Below are 20,758 nucleotides of genomic sequence, written 5' to 3'. Positions count from 1 at the left end.
ATATTGCCTTCAGTCTAATACAAACCTTTAATCGTTAAGGTTGAAATAAAAGTCAAGTACCTCCAGTTTACATTAAAATTAGGATAAATCATGAAAAATTATGAAATATAAGGGTTATTAATGCAGATCGTAGGAAGTTGAAAGATACTGGCTATATCATTAATAATCAATGAATTATAAAGAAATAAGTTTTCAAAATGCTTAATAATCCAAAGGAAAAGAATTATCTAGAAAAAACTTTAGCCTAAAAGGTTACTTCTAATGAGTCAATGTTACCTAAAATAACTTAGTAATATTTGGCAAAATTTCACATTTAATCAATTTGAAAACACCCACATTTAAAACTGATTGCTTAAATGACTTCTTGTTTCATTCACTCATTCCAAAATTTATTGAGTAACTCCTATATATCAGACTCTGTGCCAAGCTTTATACAAAGGTTGAAAATTAAGCAACACAACGAAAACAAAAAGCAGAGACAACATTGTGGTTAAATGAAAGAAAAAAAAAAAAACAACAAAAAACACCAAAGGATAATATTTCTTATAATTCTTTTCATAAATTACAACCTCCTTAAAAAAGATATATAAATTTCCCTCTTCAAAGACTATTTGAACTTGAGGTCCACAATTCTTCTCTAACATTTAAGATTTATTGTGTTTTATAGTTTCACATTATAGCAATGCTTCTCTAACACACAGAATCAAAATGATTTTGACTTGTTTTAACAAAAAAAGGGTGATATAAAGCTGCAAGGAAGATTATTTTCTATATTCTAATAATGAGGGCAGGTAGTACTATTTTTAAAAACTTTAAAAAATTCTTCACATTAAAAAATCCCTAGCAAAAGTAATTGTCATCAAAATTATAAAAAGGAAAATGTTATGTATAAGCAGAGTTTTTCAAATGATGTGAAAAATGGAGCATTAGAAAAACAAAAGGCGTGTATTCTAGAATAAAAATCCCAAGCATTTTATTAAGATGAAAAGTCTAAAAGCAATCTAAATCATATACCTCCTCATGCCAGAAGGGCGCTACCATTATTCTCAAAATGTATCTGAAAAAGGTAGGTCTGTAGATGGAGGTTAAAAAATAACTTGGGAGTATTTTGATCACTTACTCAGGCCTTTTGATCCCATGTCGTCAGGGATCTCCTGTAGAGAGTAGTTCCCAGAGAGCAAGCAATAAAAAGATAATCAAAGAAAATAGTTGTCAGTAATGCATAAAATTGGTGCTACAATAAGAGACAGTTCCAAGACCATTACAGGTGCATATCTTATAGAGCATTTTTGTAGATTTCTGAAAGTTCTAAATAAGCTAGCAGCTAAATGTAGTCTACTAAAAGAATGAAGTTCTATCGTAGAGCAGCAAAGTTTGCTATTTTAAAAGTAAAATTCGGACTCTACATATAAAGAAGAAATAGGATAAAATGGAATGATTCTGGAAAATCTACTTATCAAAGATTGGGAATATCATACCTAGAAATCACTAAATACTTCCCAGGTATCCATGTTTTTTCTCTAAAATATTCTTTGAAAGTATATTGTTTATTTTAAGAACCCTTATATCAAATAATACTATGTTAGACATACAGCTAAAAAATGCTGTGTACTTTAAATTAAGAATTCCTAAGGTACCAGAAAAAGTTAAGACTGGTATACAAATTAATTTATGCCTGTTAAATTGCCCCTCGTTAAGACAATTAGTAGCCTGTTGCAGCTCTTGAAACTGTCTCCATGGTAACAACCAACTGCAGGGCAGTAGGTCCCTCTACATTTATTTTCAGTTGACCATTGGATCCACATACTTACGGTCAGCATCACTTGTTTCCTGCTCACTCTGGTCCTTGTTCTTGTAGAAGGGGAATTTTCGGGAAAAGAGGTTCTTTTTACGCTTGTCATTGAATGACTGCTGAAGAAGAGAAGGAGGGGCAAAACAAAGGGATGTCTACTGTCTGTGTGTACAAAGGCCCAGCCTAGTAGCTCTGTGGAAGCTGACTCTTCTGACCACAGTGTGCAGTTTGTATATGAATTTAATCATATATAAAGTGAATTTCTAATTTTGAATTAACTCCTTTAATTCTAATGTTTTACAACAGAAAATACTGAAAAATTTTGAGTGTAATTCAGTAATACCTAAAAATATAGAATAAATGCTACTTGATAAAAATGAAAAGAGTAAATCAGTTTAGGTATTCCTATGGTACAAACCAAGCTAACATCTATTCATATCAATACATATTTTTCTAGATTTCCAGGAGCTAGGTACTCTATATCAAATCTTATTTTAAATGTTTACTCTAGCTGTTCAAATATTTTTTTATGCATTAGGTAATAACTTTCATTTCCCTTTTGCTTAAGCACATTTCCCCCCTTATTCTTTATTTCATTTTGTGTGTGTGTGTGGGGGGGCTCCAACAAACTAACAAAAACCTTTATTAAAAAGAAAACCAGAACAACTGAGAAAGTTGCCAGTGTTGAATATTTTAAAAACAATCCTATCATCTATCTATGTATCATCTATGTATCATCTATGTATCATCTATCTATCTATCTATCTATCTATCTATCTATCTATCTATCTATCTATCTATCTATCTATCTATATCTATCATCATCATCTATCTATTTTTTAAGAGAAAAAAGGTAACTAAAAGCTTATTGCATTAATCAGAAAACGGGAAGAAAACTAAGAGGGCTCCATCAAGGCCACAGAACCCAGCAAAAGATTTAGCAATGCTATCTAACCAAGGAAGAAGAGTTACAAATGTTTTGGCAAACTTAAGTGCTATCATAACTGATTTCTTTATCTTTAAGCTCTACTATACATATCTATTTTTAGAAGTATATATAAATAAAATAGAACCAGATTCATTTCAGTGGCACCATTGGTCCTGAATAGGGAATAAAAAGTTTGGTGCCCATAAGAGTCAAATAGGCAATTAAGATTTGAAGAGTTTATACATAATTTCTATAAGGAAGATGAACAGCTGCTTTGATGTCCCTTATTGCACACATATTGGAAACAAATTTTTTCCATCCTTGAATGTCCCAATTTGTGCATTCACAGATTTAAAAGCATGTAGCACAAAGAAAGGTGAGCCTATTAAAGAGGCATAGTTTCTTTTGTAATTTCTGTCATAGGTACACGTCTTGAAGGAAAGGAAATGGCCTTACATATCAGTGAAATTATTATTATAATTTTTGAGATGGGAACAACATAAAGAATAAAAACTGTTCTGATTTTTCCTGAGTCTATCCACATTATAAGATGCTATCACTATTCTGAAGTGTATTGACACCAGGCAGTATGTTTTTGGCATGCCTATATTTTTAAGCATAAAAGGCCAGGTGATGAAGGTGCTGAAGTAGATGAAAGTGACTTTTAGCTCAAATTCTATTACTTGAAAGCCTTTCTTTTGATAATAATCCTTACAAAAACAAGGTTAAACTTTCAGTTTTACTTTTTCATACCAATAATTCAGGATTAATAAATTCATAGTCAAGGAGACTATCTTGATTTCAATCTTAAAATTTGAAGGCTCTAATACCTCTAAGTGGAAGTTGAAAATTAAGTTGATGAGTAAAAAATAATGTGAAGAACTCTAGGCTTATAATTATTTTATAAACTGTCAAGTAGCATTATTTGAATAAAAATCTTTGCTTGAATCCAAATTTTAGAAAAGAGAAAGAGAGGAAAACAAATTTCGACAAAGAAAAATTTATGATAATCTAATTTTAGGGAAAGACTAAATCTTTTTGTTCATGACAATCATTCCTTTGAATTTAGTAATAATTTTTATATCTGATAAAACTAATATTTTAATAAAAGGTTATTTACTCCTCTTACTGCATATACAGTGGTCAGAGTCAGTTTCACAGCAAACAACCGAAAAAAACATGAAGTTTAAAATGTTCTGATTTTTGATATCTTTGCAGTTAGCCAGAATGAGATATCATAAAGATATCATAATATGGGACAGAAAGAAATGCTTGTTAGTTAAGAAATGGATTAATTGTATTACATTTAACATCCTCCAGGTGAAAAATTTATTAAAAGTAAAAATAACACAAGCAAACAAGTCAAAAATGTGTAGGGAAAACACAAAGCTGGAGAAACATCTACCTCCAGTTTCTCTATATTTCCAATACAAAGTACTGTTTAATTACTTATTGTTATTAATGCTACACTGCAAGAGAGACAGAGTGTAATAAATATCAGAACTGATAAAATATCACAATTCATGAAACATATATTAAATATCTGAATATATAATCTCCATATGTAGTATTTCAAAATAGTTCAATGAATGTTAAAAATGTTAATGAGAAACTGAAATGTTAGAAGTCTGTAGTGGAAATAAAATTCCATAAATCATGTAAGGAAAGGAAAAGAAGAACTTAGAACAGGAAATGGTGTTAAAGAAAGAAATGCAGTTCTGTATCAATGGCAAGCGTATTTTTACCCCACTCAGTATCATGCATACTTTTGGTGCTGTATTAGAACACAGTGACTGTGTATAAAGTTGGTTACAGTCAACAAACAAGACTAAGATTTAAATATGTCGTTAATTCAGTTAACTTCTTACAGTATGAAAGAAAAGTTACAACATGCAACCTCTTTTTCAATACATTGACAGTGTATTTTACTAAATTATTTTTAAAAACATATATAAAATAAGCACAAAAAGCACTGTATATATTTCAAATCCGAGCATTTACTTGAGACTTTTTCTTCCAAAAATTTTCTATTTTAAATATTGCTTCAGATCACATTATATAATTTTGTATTTTCTGAAAACTAGAAGTTAATTTTAAAGGAATTTATCATTCCTAAAATAACTGAGTGCATTATGTAATTTACTCAGATTTAATTTCTTTGATCAAGGATCATATTTCTTATCTTTTAAATTTTAAAGCTTTGAGTGCTTAGTAATATCAGAGATGTACAGAAAATAGGGTTAATTTATTTGCTGAGTTTTACATTCCTTTGAAATATGAGCAAAAGATGTATAAAACTTTTGCTTTAGATTAAAAAAACCTACAAAACAGAAAACATTGCTGCAAATAGTATTTTCAATATGTGTGTTCAGCTCTTTCTTCAGGCTTTTTGCTAAAATATTCCATTGCAGTAATTACAAATATAGTACAGGATAAAGCCTGCAAGATCTTTTTCGCCTATGACATCCATTTAAAGCAGGACTTAAAGTAAATTAAAATAAAAACAGCTCTAAAATATGTATAAAATTATTTTGATATATTTCTTGACCATCTACAAACTCGTCCTCTTGACTCTTTATTCCCTCAAAATATAAATTCATATTGATTCATACATTTAAAACATGGATTCTATTAATAAATTATATTAGGAATAGAGGGGAGAACAAGAAAACTTCCATGAATTTAGTTGAAAACTCCCCCCCAACACCCCCCCAATAAACTGATATTATGATCTCATTAATAATATTTTGGAGGCCTATTTTCTCAGAACATTCATTAAATTAACTATCATGATTAATATTGGTGACACAAGTTTCTAATTGGACATGTGAATGAAGGCTAAATTCATTTCATTTGTAAAAATAATCTTCACCAAAAGTACGTTGTTAAGAATACATCGAATCACAGTTTTAATTTGAAAAGGTCTGTGAAATGGGTGCTTTAATTCAATAAATTACTTACTTTAATATCTACTATTGTAAAGCAACATTGCCAGAGCTGCTGACAGTAATTTTTACAGCAAAATCCTCATTTAGTAATGTAGCTCAAACAAGAATTATAAAAAGGTCTATTACCCTTAATTATTAATTTCTAGAAATAAGAGATTTCATATACTCACCCCTTTATCTCCTCTTGTTTTAGAATTGAATTTCACTGTTTTTAATCGGGCTCGTTCTTTCTTTTCAACCCTGTCAAAGCACCCAATATTATTTTTTAGGTATACCAAATACATCTAAGGGTCAAACTACAAATCATCAGAACTGATACTTCAATACAGGGCGTTTTTATATTCTACAACCTTAGAAAGCCATATAGGTTTGCATCCCAAAATTAATTAGAATTTCTGAAAAATAAAATATAGGACTCGTTTTATTATTAAAAAAACCACGTGAAGTATCAAAATACAGTACATATATGTGTACTTACATATGCACTCAATTCCATTAATTATACTGAAATTAATATAAGACAAGATAAGAATTCTGAGTTTAGCAATTTTCCAGGTTTTTTTTTTTTTTTTTTTGTAGTTTAAATATTAGCTTAGCATGGAACACATATGCTAAAAATGAAGCATGAGAAGGGGAGAGGGGTAAGGGGGACTGGAAGAGATTAACCAAAGGACATATATGCATATAGCATAGCCCATGGACACAGACAATAATATGGCGAAGGGCCTGGGGGGGGGGGGGCTGGGTGGAGGTGGGGTAAAAGGGGGGGAAATTGGGGATATCTGTAATAGTGTCAATAACAAAAATAGAAAACAGAAAGAGAAAAATTAAGCTTGACTTCAATGACATTTTTGTGTAAATACATAAATAATCAATTATAATATACAAAATAAAGAGTTTTAAAGTATCTTTGGAAGGATATACGAGAACTGGTAACCTTAACTATTTCTATGAAGGTGAAATGGTTGCCTGGGGAACAGTGTTAAGAGGAAGTTTGTATAGCTTTTAGACCTTTTGAATTTTGAACCTCGTTAAGTGTTACCTATTCAAAAGAAGCAAGCAAATCTACTTAAAACAAAACGTTTTAAGTAGATTGTAATAGCAATATGCATTTTGCAAGATTTTACATAAATTAAGCTTTTTATAAATCCTTGATATCAACATATCAATTATGCTGGTATATAGCAGAAAAACCTACCAAAAGAGTCTATGAATGAATGTATTTTCTTTCTTTTTTTTTTTTATCACTCTGCCAGGCCTTCACCACACTACTGTCTGTGTCCATGGGTTATGCATATATGCATACAAGTTCTTTGGTTAAATCTATCCCTTCCCCTTCCCCCCAGAGATTCATCAGTCTGAAAGCATTTAAAATTTTTTTATTATGTAGTTACATAGTTTTACTGCAGCATACTAAAAGAAGAACCTTAGCAGTCACAGATTTTTTTAAAAAAAATCCTTATCTGAGGATATGTTTTTATAGATTTTTAGAGAGAGAGGGTGGGGGAGAGAGAGAGAAACATCAATCAGTTGCCTTGTACGGACACTCCAACCAACTGAGCAACCTGGCCTGGGCAGCAGTCACAGATTTAAAATCTATGTCTTTGACTATTCCAGAGCAATCCTGAGGATCCATGACATGAATAATTAATTTATAATTTTGCCCAGACACTTATTGAGGGCACCGCAAACTAACATTTAGTAAGTGAACATTTACAAATGGCTTTGTTTGCTAATCATTATCCTGTTCACTCAATAGTTGAGTGTCTTAAATTGTGTTTATTTGTAAATACTGTTCCTAAAAGAAAGCTAAGAACTGTAGGAACTACAATTCCTTATGGGAATTGTTGAAATTTCAAGGTATGGCTTACATCGCTTGTGGCTTTAAAAATCAACCTTATAGAATTTTTATACAAAATGAAAAAAAATCTCTTTCCACCAGATAGCTGTGTTTCTCATTTCTTCCAGTAAAGTCTTGTAAGATATGAGAAACTAAGGGATAAACCATTTTTAGGAACTCTGACCTTGATATTTAAGATGTGAGGTTTCTTACTGACTCAACAAGGCAGAGTAAGCATTTCTGAATTTAAAGGAGACTCACTATGTTATATTCCAGGTAAAAAGTTATGCTGAAGGCTACATTGCTAAAACAGGAGTTGCCACCAAATATAAGATCTAACTAAATAGCTGGATCTTGCTAAATATATGAAGCTAGCCAACAACAGTCATAAATCCTAAAACTATAACTACATATCTCTGTAATACTTTAATATTTCTACTCTTCAACGTCTACACACACACACACACAGAGGTCTAAAATAGGTATATGATTTGGCCTACTTATCAATTATAGAGACTGGACAAAATAAGTATAAATCCAACTCATTAATACAAAAAATACCAGTTGATTACATCATGAGCCTGACCTGAAGTGAATTAACTAGCTATAATAAACAATATCTCATCATTAATTTTGCTGGCTATCTTAAAACTTAAAAAAGGACTTTTAGGCAAAGATTTGGATGAAACAGATCTCATAAATAAACTACTTTGGGGGAATTATGAACTAATAATTAATACCTCTCCTACAAAAGTAGAGACATTTCACTGCATTTCAGAGACCTTAGAGGGTGTTCTCTAAGCTGGAATCTTGGACAATCTGCATTTAACCACTTTTACCACTAGATGGTAAATATCCACCAAAGAAACATTATCAGAAATGGTTAAAAGCAAAGAGGAAAAACAGTGAATGCACTAATACTTCTAAATTAAGCAAGAAAAGAGATGTGAAGCATATTGTTACAGACATGAGCAGAACAAGGACGAAGGGCCAAGTACAGAAACTCACCAGGGCAGAAAGCCCCAGATGCCTAGCAAGGGGTAAAACTGGGAAAACAAGAAACTTGTCCCCAGGGTAGCCTATCCTCCCCTAGCATACTGCTGGTCATGTGGTTTTACCCCCCCCCCCCCCCCAGCCTTTCCTCCCTAAAGATATTATCTAGGCCTCCATTTATTTCAGCTACAGGCCCAGAAAAGCAGCACAACCAGACAAGTGGTGCATAGCTGCCTCAGAACCAGATACACTGAGTAATGACCTCCTGCCTTGGCACCGACCAATCTGATGAATATTCTATTAAGACCCTCCCCTGAGACCTTCCCTAAGATTTCCACTGGTAAGAGATAGATAACCCCCGCAGGGGAGCAAACCAATGCCATTCCCTTCGCCCTTCTTCCCTCCAAAGGGACCCCAGCAGACTTGTGTCCAGGGGGCAGTGGGCAGGGGCAGCTCATCCTGGGCTTACCCCCTGAACCTGTCTCCAAGGTCCCCTTTTCTGACTTCTCAGTGAGCCAAAGCAGTCCAGACTAGGCTCTTCTGTTACTTCTGTGCACCTTCCTTGTTTCACCATCCTAAGTATATTTTTGCTGCCATCATATCTAAATGTTTAGATATTTCTAAACATTTTGTATTTATAATGCTTTCATTTTTTTAAGTCTAAAAGAGGTAATTCACACAATCAAAAGTCCTGAAAATTTAGGTTTTATCATCACTTTAACGGGAAAATGACAGAGACTTTTAATTCTCCCTCCACTGGCATAGATATACGGTACAGTGTCTTAAAATATACTTACTTTGTTTGTAGGAACCAGTAGGAGCTTTAGAAAAATTTGTTTGGGGGCATCATATTCTCTAGTTAGGTTATTGGTTATAATATAAGGTAAATAAAATTAAATGGTTGTAAAACACAATATGGAAACCAGGCATAAAATCATCACCTCAATAAAATAAATGTAAAGGAACAGCATTTATTATATTGCCCAACTTCCAGGTGGTGAGACTGTAATGGACTTATATTTACCTGCGTTTACTGGGAATCACCCCAACTTCATCACTCTCACCATCTGGTGTAACCTGCCTGGCTTGCCACCATTCATCATCAGAAGCATTAATAACATGAAGGATATCTCCAAATTTGAAGTTCAATCCCTGACTGGGAAGGCCACTGTCTTTAGTCTTGTCATAATCAAAAAGGGCTCTAGAGTAAGAAGAAAAAGTTCACAATTACTTGTTATAATGATGTTATCAATAGTAAAACATAGAAGCCTGAAAATGTTTATAATTTGGGTAAATAATTAAACAACATACCATGGTAGGCAAAATAATGCCAAGCTTAATTTTGTACTACATACAAGAGCATGAGACTAAAAAAAAAAAAAAAAAAAAAGATCAAAATTAACTTGTTATGGTAATAGTTATCAGGTATGCTTCCTTATTTCTTTTAATATAGTATAAGAAATTTAAAATATACCTTTAGTACAATCCTATGGCAACCTATATTGAATTCTAAAATGAAGACAAATCTAAAGAGTTGTTTTAAATTAATGAACAAAAGTAAATATTAAGAGATATTCTTTTCTTCTCTTTATTTTGAGTGGACACACTTGGGAAAACAAATTCCCTGATAGATTTGACTCATTAGATGTGAACTGTAAGACTAAATCAACAGAATAACTATTTTGCCAGTTAATTATTCCTTTTGTTTGTTCACAAAAGTAGAGTTAATAGGGTTTTCAGAGTCAGTAATAATGATGAAAAGTAACTAAAGATGGTTTTAACAGCTACCAAATGTTTTGGAAAAATACTGTATTAATTTAATGTAGTAATTGGAAATGTTAAGAATATTTTTAATTTGATAAAAAGAAAATACTGTGTCCTACTACTTGATTAATGTATAACATTTATAAAAATGAAATGTTATATCCAAAGCGCTCTTAGAAAAGGATCCAGCAATTACATTTATAATACAATTGATTCATTCTTTTGTTCTAATTTGGCAACTGGAAATTAGGACACAAATCATATTCCTTCTCATGCTACCCAACTTTTAAGAACCTATCTCTTCAAGTAAAACTGCAGAGGGTGGACTTATTTGATGGCTAAATAAACTAGTTAATGGTTTTCAAATGTGCTCTTTCAAGGGTTTTCAGGGAAATAGGTGTGAGGGAAGTAGGTGGGAACCAAAAGTGGGAAGGCTTAAACATATGTGTTATATATACATGTTATATATACATGTGTACATTATACACACACACACACACATATATGTGTATATATGTTTAATATATACGTATATTAAACATATATTAAAGCATTTATAACACATCTGGTTTTATCTGAAGAAAAGAATTCTACAGTTGAAAAAAAATGAAGATTACAAATGATATAAATGCTAAGTCATTACGCCAACCAATAAATTCTGAACTCTAAGAAACTGTCTTTCTAGTAAAAAAATATAGCTAACCTCAAATAATACAACGGTTAGGTACAGTCACTCATTTATTAAATATTTATTTAAAAAGGTAATGAAGTAGGTATGGCAAAGATAAAAATGACAAAGATGATGAGGATACAATTAAACATAATATAAAACAGACAATAAAATACATTAAGAGGTAGAAGAAATGCCAAGAGACATTCAGAAAAGGGAAAATACTACACTGAAATATTTTTATTATCATAAATTAATCTTCTGAATTACAAAAGCAATATAATGATATTTTTAATGAGCAATGGAGAAAAGAAATCACCCCCAAGCTCTATTCCCTAATTTGCATTCAAGCTTTGTCTTTCAATATACTTAATTCATAAATTAGAACCCATGGAATATCTATGTGAGTTACTGACCATAAGAGTATAATAAACATGTTAATCTAATCTACTATCCAACAAAAGACTATACACATGTTCACCAATGTGTTTTTTCCCTCTTGATCCTGGTTCTCATAGATTAAAACATTATTAGAAAACCACCATTTTGAATATAGTGTTTATCAGTTCCTTTACCCTTACCTTTTTGTTCTGATTTGGTTTTATCACATATATGTGAATGCTTATGTAATTGTGTATGATTTTACTTGTTTCAGAGCTTTATAAATGGTATCATACTGCATGTTGCCTTTTGTACCTAGATTTTTTTATTTTTACTTTTAAAATTAAAAATATTATTAAAAAGAACCATAAGACTTCTGGTTATGGCAGACTGGCTATATGTGTCTATTTCCTCACTAAGTGACCAAAAAAAAGACAAATACAAAAGAGAAACAACAATAGGAGAAGAGTGTTCAACACATTTTGGGATGATGGTAACTAAACCTAGCAGAGTGAAGGAAGCTCTAAATGGAGTGCTTAAAGAGAGGGACACTGAAATAAGATTTATTCTGCAAGACCCTAGAAATGCTTATGAATTAGAGGTGTACAGTATACAGGTAGGGAGAGATTAGTTACCATAGTGAAAACAGAACTGGTGGAAACACTGTTTATAGCACTTAGACCCTCTGGGCCCCTTTTTCTGTTTCCAATCCCATAGAAGACCAGAGGTTTAGTTTCTACAGAAATTAAATTTCAAACGCTCTATACTCTAGTACGTGGTAGGAAGGTGGAATGTGCTGGGCTGAAAATGAAGTAACAGGAAATCTGCACAATGAAAATTGAAATCTAGCAACCTGATTTATACTCCAGGCAAGGGATTAAGAATTCTTCTCTAGAGATATTTAATGATCCCAAAGAAAAGAATGACATGGGGAGGAAGGGGGCAAAGACAAAGTCAGTAATCTTCCAGTTAAATCCACTAGCTTCATTTTCTATTAAAAAAAAAAATAGAATACAAGGATAATTAAACATTTAAAGATAGCCTCACACACACATATATAAAAAAAACCTAAAGAAAAAAAAGAGAAAACAAGCAAACTAGAAAAAAGGAATACAGAGAAAGCAGAGAATTTAAGAAGCAGAAGAAAACATTAGAGATACATGAGAAGATTATAATGTCCACAAAATAAAAGGTGGCAAAAGAATCAAATTACAAGAATGGGCTGCTGGAAAATAAAATAGGATGTCATAACCTCCCACACCCCCCAAATTTTCCATCAAGGAGAAGGCAAAATAAAGTCCTTTTCAGACATGCTAAGACTCAAAAACTACTCACACAGTACAGAGCCAAAGGGAATAGGATCATGGCAAAGGCAAGTTCCATGTGAGAGCTACACAGAAAATTTAGAGCAACTAGTTAGGTTGGAATAGAAAGATGGAAAAACTGCCCGGCCAGGCTTGGCTCAGTGGTTGAGCATCGACCTAGGATCCAGGAGATCAAGGTTTGATTCCTGGTCAGGGCACATGCCCAGGTTGTAGACTTGATCCCTAGTAGGGGACGTGCAGCAGGCAGCTAATCAATGACTCATCATTGATGTTTCTCTCTCTCCCCCTTCTGTCTCTGAGATCAATAAAGATATATTAAAAAAAAAGGAAAAACTGGATAAGACCATGTGTGCTACCATGTTTCATCATGTGACAAACTCTAAAGAGGGTACTAAAGACAAAGGAAGACACTTAGTAGTAAGTACAGAGAAAATCAGGAAAATGAAAATGAAGCAACTATTAAGTCCAGGAAAAATAAAGGGTTGCAGAAGGAAAGAAGTGTGTAATATACTGACAATGTAATGACAGATATTAATACTCACACGACTCTAAGTGCTATTAATTTTATTAGCAGTGACAGGACTATGTTTGAGTAACAGGGAAAGAGGCAGAATGAGTGGTTTGGTATGAAAGAGAAAGTTCTCATCTACCAAGTCTATACTGTCCAAAGTTTGTAAATTAGAAAACAGTAGTATATGCATTTTATTTAAAAATATGGAGGTAAAGGCAAGGGAGTTTGTTAGGAAAACAGAGGATGACTGTTTCTAGAGAATGAAATTCTAGGGACTGTTGGTAAGTTGCAGTTATTTTTCATTATAAGTCTTTTGATAATATATAACTTATAAAAATAAAGTATTTTCTAAAAGTAAAAATTAATAACAAAAAGTGAAGACTCATTAAATGTACCTAAAACAAAAATAACCTGTTTTGATTTTTATGTTTTTAATAAATCAGATATTAAAGATCAGACCTGTTAATTACACTAAACTTAGAAAATATAGATAAGCAAGAAAAAAGGAAAGTATAAACACAAATCTCTATTTTTATACTTTCTGTGGATATCTATATATAAAATACTTTTAACAACTTTGGATCAGAAGAGTTTAATAAATATTGCAAGTATTGGTGGAAGGAGAGAAAAATGTGATGCATTTAGGATTCTCAAATCACTGGTAGGATAAAAGGAATGAAAGGGGTAGGAATAGAAGAAGAGAAGTGAGAAAAGTTTCTTTTCATTATGTACCATACGACAAAATTCTTTGAGACAATAAGTCATATCATATATAAATAAGTATAGAATACATGTTTGTTTGTATAGATATAATCGTACATATCCAAACATATATGGGATATACATATATTTTATGTAACATATCTCATCTCTCCCCAGAAAAATAAAACATTAGCAATAGGCTCCCCAACAGAAAAAAAAGAAATGAGAGAAAATTATAAAGAATGATACAGGTTACTTGTAGTAATCACCTAAAGTTAAAATAATAGTATAATAAAGTACTAAGTAAAAGCTCTTCTAAAAAAAGTAAACAAAATACAAATAAATAGGGTATCTGTATTAAGTCTTATTAGCCAATGAAATGCAAAAGAACAATTTATATACTAATGATATCACTGTAATATTATTAGATTTATGCTGCCACAGTAATCTTACATGTTACAAGAAAATAACGTGTTTATCTTCTCCCAAGTGTTTAAAAAAATGTACGTAGAAATTTCCTGAATTGTACTCTTTGCTGAGATTATTCACATTTGAAGCTATTATTTATATATGTTCTCTTTGCTATTATATAAATTGCCATGGTAACTGTTACTCAAATGGAATGTTTTATTATAAAAGAATATAGGTAAATATTAGTGCTGGATGATATGACATACCAACCTACAACACTGATTCAGTAAAATAACCAACTTAAAAAATTTCTGGTCCATGTTTATTTTGTTTTTCTTTAGTATTATTATTCAAGGGGTTATATAATTTTCATTAATCAAATTATAACAGAATTCTAACTCTTGAAAGACATGCTGTCAGGAAATCAATCATAAAAAAAATTTCCTTGGTATGCAATTTATTTTTCTTTAATAAACTAAGTCATAGTGAAAAACCTGAAAGAATTTACATGCATAAATAATTAAGACTTGCTATAATTAGAATTTAAAAAATTTACCTGACATAGAGGGATCGCTTCTGGCTTGTTCGCAGAGAACCTGATCCTGAACTAATGCTACTATTCATCATCTGCTCCCGCAAGTCATGTATTTTGGCTTCAAAACGACTGTATTCTGATAAAAGAAAGAGAGAAATAAATTAAAATTTTATATTCTAAAAAAGTAAGTTGCCCGGCCGGGCGTGGCTCAGTGGTTGAGCATCGACCTAGGATCCAGACGATTGGGGTTCGATTCCCGGTCAGGGCACATGCCTGGGTTGAAGGCTGCAGCCAATCAATGACTCTCATCATTGATGTTTCTATCTTTCTCTCTCCCCATCTCTTTTCCTCTCTCTGAAATCAATAAAGATATGTTTAAAAAATAAATAAAAATAAATAAAAATAAAAAATTAAGTTACTTGAAGGTAAGTATTAAATAAGCAATCTGTCCTATAATTGACTAAAGATAGATAGAACCTTAAGAGAGTAATCTCTACAACACTTTGCCCAAAATGCATATTTCAAAAATGAATAATCTTCTAAATATACCATAAATTAGTACTGGCTGAATTTGAATTTCACATATGCTATTTTAAAGTTCATATCACATTTGATCAATTAAAAGACAATTTCCATGCATTGAATACCAGTATGAATCTTACATTACTTGTCAATTAAACTGTAAATTAAAAAAAGTAAAAATCAGAATATTGTAATTTTTATACTTAAAAAAAGAAACGTATAGCCTGGTTGGGTGTGGCTCAGTGGTTGAGCGTCGACCTAGGATCTAGGCAATCGGGGTTCAATTCCCGGTCAGGGTACACGCCCAGGTTGTGGGCTTGATCCCCAGCCCAGTCAGGTGGCGTGTAGGAGGCAGCCGATCAATGACTCTCTCATCATTGATGTTTCTATCTCTCTCTCCCCCTCTCTTTTCTTCTCTCTGAAATCAATAATGATATATTTAAAAAATGAAAAATAAACCTATAATAATTTATACTAGATGCTTTGTTTACTGACTTTTGCGATGGGAGGAAATCAGTTAATCTTATATTCTTAAATATAGAACTTGTGCAGGGTCAATAATACAGGAAAAATATGCCTTAAAAACTGAAAAATGAAATTAATCTCTTTTTATAATTTATTTTCAAAATGTCAAAATAAGACACAAAAGCAATCTGAAGTAAAAACCATTTTATTTAAGGTATTTTTCATTCGATGGAAAACTTTTAATTTTTTTCCTCGGAGAATTTTTGCCATCTGGAAAAAAATGAGAAACAGTTCTATTTTTAACTTAACGGGTTCTATCTCTTTTATAGATTTCTTTCCATTTTACTGTTTTTTTTTCTCCTTTCTCTTCTCACATTTTGGTATAGTCAACTAGAAAAGGCCATATGTTGATGATGGCTGTCATCTGGAACCTCATCTGGTGCTACTGGTTGGAACATCACCATGTAGCTTCTTTATATGACTGCTTGGCTTTCTCAGAGGAAATAGAATCAAGATAAGAAAAAGTCATTTTTGTGGAGGTTCCGGTCAAGAGGTGGAGTAGATGGGCACTGCACTCACCTCCTCATGTGACCACTTCAAAATTACAACTAAATGATAGAACAATCAATCTGGATAACCATTTGAAGACCAGCTGAACAGAACTCCTATAAATAAGGATATAAAGAAGACGAAGAAGAAGAGCCCACATAATACCTGTCAGTGAAAATCAGTAAGGATTCCATCCATTGGGATGAGATGGAATGGTGCTGGAAACCCAGGCATCCTCTTAAAGGGCCAGTGCACAAACTCTCGCTTGCAGACGCTCACCATGGGCTCCAAAGGAGAGATAGTGGATCAGGAGGTGCACCAGAGACAAACAGGGAGAAACAGTAGTGTGGCTCCCGGGTGAGAGCTGGAGGGACTACTGCTGTTGTCCCTGTGTTGAGTCCTCCCACCACACAGCCAAATATAAATCTACATTGGCCTAGTGAGCTCCATTAGCTCCACCCTGACGACTCTCTGACACCCTCCCTACCCAACCTGTGCATGACCTGATGAGGCTCTCTCTGTGCCAACCAGCCTAGAACCTTGTTGCAGTCTTTCTTTAAAAACTCTGGAGAAATTCTGGTCAAGCTCAGGGTGGTGCAAGAGATATACAGGGAAAAACTGAGTTGTGTGGTTTCAGAATGAGGCTAGAGGAATAGCTGCCACTGTCTCTGCTGAGCCCTTCTCCCACATTGCCAATGGGCACCATATTACCTGTGGTAAACCCTACCCCCACATGGTCAAATTTGAATCTGCATCAGCCTGGTGAACTGTACTAGCTTCACCCCGAGACCACACTCTACCCAACTCAAGAAGCGGCTGGAAGCTCTTTAGGCAGCAACAAATCTGGGCTTGCTTTGCAGTCTCTCTTAAAAACTCTTAGGGAATTCTGTTCGGCTCAGGGGGTGGTTGGGTATCAGACACACAGAAGGAAAAACTGAGTTGTGTTGCTTCAGGGAGAGGCTGGAGGGACAGCTGCCATTGTCCCTGTGTTGAGGCCCCCCCCCCCCCACCAAATCTGAATCTGCATTAGCCTGGTGAATTCCACTAGTTCCACCCTGATGACTACCAGAGACCCCACCCTACTGCAAAGGTCTGCAGGCCCCAGGTGGGTGCAGCTGGCCCTGAGATTTCTGCTGAGTGGCCTTAGGCCCAGGGTCAAATCAGAATATGTTTTAACTTGGTGAATACCACTTGCCTCAACCTGGTGACTCCCTGAGACCCTGCCTCACACAACTTGCATGCCAATGGAAACTCTTTCATCAGCTGAACCTTATGGGAGGTCTCTGGGTGCGTTGGGCCTTTTGTGGACCTACTGCAGGTACTGGTAGCAGCTAGCCTTGGTTTTCAGTGTGACTCCCTCCCATGAGCATCCAGGCCCAGCACAGGCAGCTACAAATGGCGGATCACTCTGCAGCAACTAATAGGTAATCACGGGCCAGTCACAGGCAGCATGTGACATTGACCTCCAATAAAGTCCCTCCCAAGAGGCCCCAGAACCAACATATCTATTGGCCAGCATCAGACCATAACAGAGCACCACTCAATTAGCTCCACAAGTGGCACACCTAAAGTAAGGTCTTGGCAGGCAACAGACCCCACTGGGGCAAATCCTACTCCATGGGTCAATCCCTGCACAGCAGCTTGTATGTTGTGGCCAATCCTTACAGCCAGCAAGCCTAAGGTTCAAGTCTAACCACTGACATGCCAACAGCAATCAAGGCTCAACTACAACTGAAAGCACACAGAACCCACACAAGGGACACTCCTAAAGCACCCAGCTCAGGTGATCAGGGAGATTATGCCACTGGGGCCCCACAGGACATCTATGACACAAGGCCACCCTGCCAAGACTGGGAGATGTAGCATATCCACCTAATACATAGAAACAAACACAGAAAGGCAGCCAAAATGAAGAGACAAAGAAACATGTCCTGTGAAAAAGAACAGGAGAAATATCCAGAAAAATAACTAAATTAAATGGAGGAAAGCAATCTACTACATAACAGAGTTCAAAACACTGGTTATAAAGCTGCTCAAGGAGCTAAGGGGAAGAATAAATGAACTCAGTGAGAACTTTAACAAAGTGATAGTAAGCCTATAAAAGGACATAGAAACCATATATAAAGAAACAGTCAGAAATGAAAATATACTAGAAGAAATCAATAGCAGATTAGATGAAGCAGAGGATCAAATTTGCAATTTGAAAAACAAGGTAATAGAAAACACCCAATCAGAATAGCAAAAAGAAAAAAGAATAAAGAAAAATTAAGATAGTTTAAGGGACCTTTGGAGTAACATTAAGCATAACCATATTCACATCAGAGGGGTACCAGAAGGAGAAGAGAGAAAGGACTGAGAGCCTATTTAAAGAAATAACGTCTGAAAACTTCCCTAACCTAGCAAAGGAAAAAGACATACAAGTCCAGGAAGAGCAGAGATGAACCCAAACAAGATGAACCCAAAGAGGTCTACACCAGGACACATCATAATTAAAACACCAAAGGTTAGAGAAAGAATCTTAAAAGCAGCAAGAGAAAAGCAGTTAACGTTATCTGCAAGGGAGCTCCCATAAGACTGTCAGCTGATTTCTCACCAGAAACTTTTCAGGCCAGAAGGGATTGGCATGAAATAGTCAAAGTGATGAAAATGAAAAGCAAGGACCTAACCAAGACTACTCTACCCAGAAAGGCTATCATTTAAAACTGGAGCGATAAAGAGCTTCTCAGATAAGCAAAAGCTAAAGGAGTTCATCACCTCCAAATCAGTTTTACAAGAAATGTTAAAGGGACTTCTTTAAGAAGAAGAAAAAGAAAAAAAGAACATAAATATAAATAACAAAATGAAAATAACTGTGCACTATTAATAATCACTTTAAGAGGCCCACTTCAGATTGAAAGACACATAAACTAAAAGGGGATGGAGAAAGGTGTTCCATGCAAATGAAAACAAAAAAAAAACCCACAAAAACTGGGGTAGCAATGCTTATATCAGACAAAACAGACTTTAAAATGAAGGCAATAAGAGACAAAGAAAGACATTATATAATGATAAAGGGATTGACCCAACAAGACGATATAATCCTGGTAAACATTTATGCTCCCAACACAGGAGCACATAAATACATAATGCAAACATTGATGGACATAAAGAAAGAGATGGACAATAATACAGTTATAGTAGGGGACTTTAACACCCCATTGACATCAATGAATGGATCTTCCAGACAGAAAATCAAAAAGGAAACAGCAGCCTTAAATGATACATTAGACCAAATGAATTTAATTGATATTTTTTAGAGTACTTCACCCAAAAGCAGCAGAATATACATTCTTTTCAAGTGCATGTGGAACATTTTCCAGGATAGACCACATGCTAAACCACAAAAGAAGTCTCAATAAATTTAAGAAGACGGAAATCATATCAAGCATCTTCTCTGACCACAATAGCATGAAATTAGAAATCAATTACAAGAAAAAAAACAACCCCTGAAAAACACACAAACATATGGGGCTAAATAACATCTTACTGAACAATGAATGGGTTAATAGTGAGATCAAGGAAGAAATCAAAAGATATCTTGAGACAAATGAAAACACAACTAAAAATCTGTAGGACACAGAGAAAGCAGTCCTAAAGGGAAATTCATAACAATACAGTTCTACCCCAAAAAACAAGAAAAAATTTTAATAAACTATCTAACCCTACAACTTAAAGAATTAGAACAACAAGAAAGGCTCACAGTAAGAAGAAGGAAAGAAATAATAAAGATCAGAGTGGAAATGAATGACATAGAGACTAAAAAAGCAATACGAAAGATCAATGAAACCAAGAGCTGGTTTTTGGAAAAGATAAACAAGACTGATAAACCTTTAATCAGACTCATCAAGAAAGAGAGAGAGGACTCAAATAAATAAAATCAGAAATAAAAGAGAAGTGATAACTGGCACCACAGAAACAAGAAGGGTTATAAGAAAATACTACAAACAATTATATGCCAATAAATTAAACAATCTGGAAAAATTTGATAAATTCTTAAAAACATACAACATTCCAAGACTGAAGCAAGAAACAGAAAATCTGAACAGGCCGATTACTATCAATGAAACCAAATCAGCAATTAAAAGACTCCCAACAAACTAAAGTCCCCGACTAGATGGCTTTACAGGTGAATTTTACCAAACAGTCAAAGAAGAATTAACACTTATCCCTCTCAAACTATTCTAAAATATCAAGAGGAGGGAAAACTCCCAAGTTCATTTTATGAGGCCAGCATTATCCTAATTCCAAAACCAGACAAAGACATTACAAAAAAGAAAATTACAGGCCAATATCCCTGATGAACATACATGTAACAAATCCTCAAAGTAGCAAACTGAATTCAGCAATACATAATAAAGATCACACCCCATAATCAAGTGGGAT

The 20,758-nt window shown here is 33.8% G+C and overlaps 1 protein-coding gene across 9 annotated transcripts in view; it reads right to left on the bottom strand.

Annotated features, from left to right (window-relative positions):
* The window catches only part of DLG1 (discs large MAGUK scaffold protein 1), a gene marked incomplete at its 5' end in the record, with an annotated part of 224,257 nt that overhangs the window by 31,018 nt on the left and 172,481 nt on the right, over nucleotides 1–20,758 (bottom strand). For 4 of the 9 annotated variants that reach the window (XM_081137780.1, XM_081137785.1, XM_081137782.1 and 1 more), the window contains 4 exons: nucleotides 1,812–1,911; nucleotides 5,839–5,908; nucleotides 9,526–9,702; nucleotides 14,822–14,936. In XM_081137780.1, coding sequence (XP_080993906.1) covers nucleotides 1,812–1,911; nucleotides 5,839–5,908; nucleotides 9,526–9,702; nucleotides 14,822–14,936 — 462 coding nt within the window. Of the gene's footprint in view, nucleotides 1–1,120; nucleotides 1,155–1,811; nucleotides 1,912–5,838; nucleotides 5,909–9,525; nucleotides 9,703–14,821; nucleotides 14,937–20,758 lie in introns of all 9 variants that reach the window. The other 5 variants (XM_081137784.1, XM_081137787.1, XM_081137788.1 and 2 more) reach the window with 2 other exon arrangements.

The sequence above is a fragment of the Miniopterus schreibersii genome, assembly GCF_964146895.1.
Source record: "Miniopterus schreibersii genome assembly, chromosome: 5".
Taxonomy (NCBI): Eukaryota; Metazoa; Chordata; class Mammalia; order Chiroptera; family Miniopteridae; genus Miniopterus; species Miniopterus schreibersii.
This window is presented reverse-complemented; position numbering and strand designations above follow the sequence as displayed.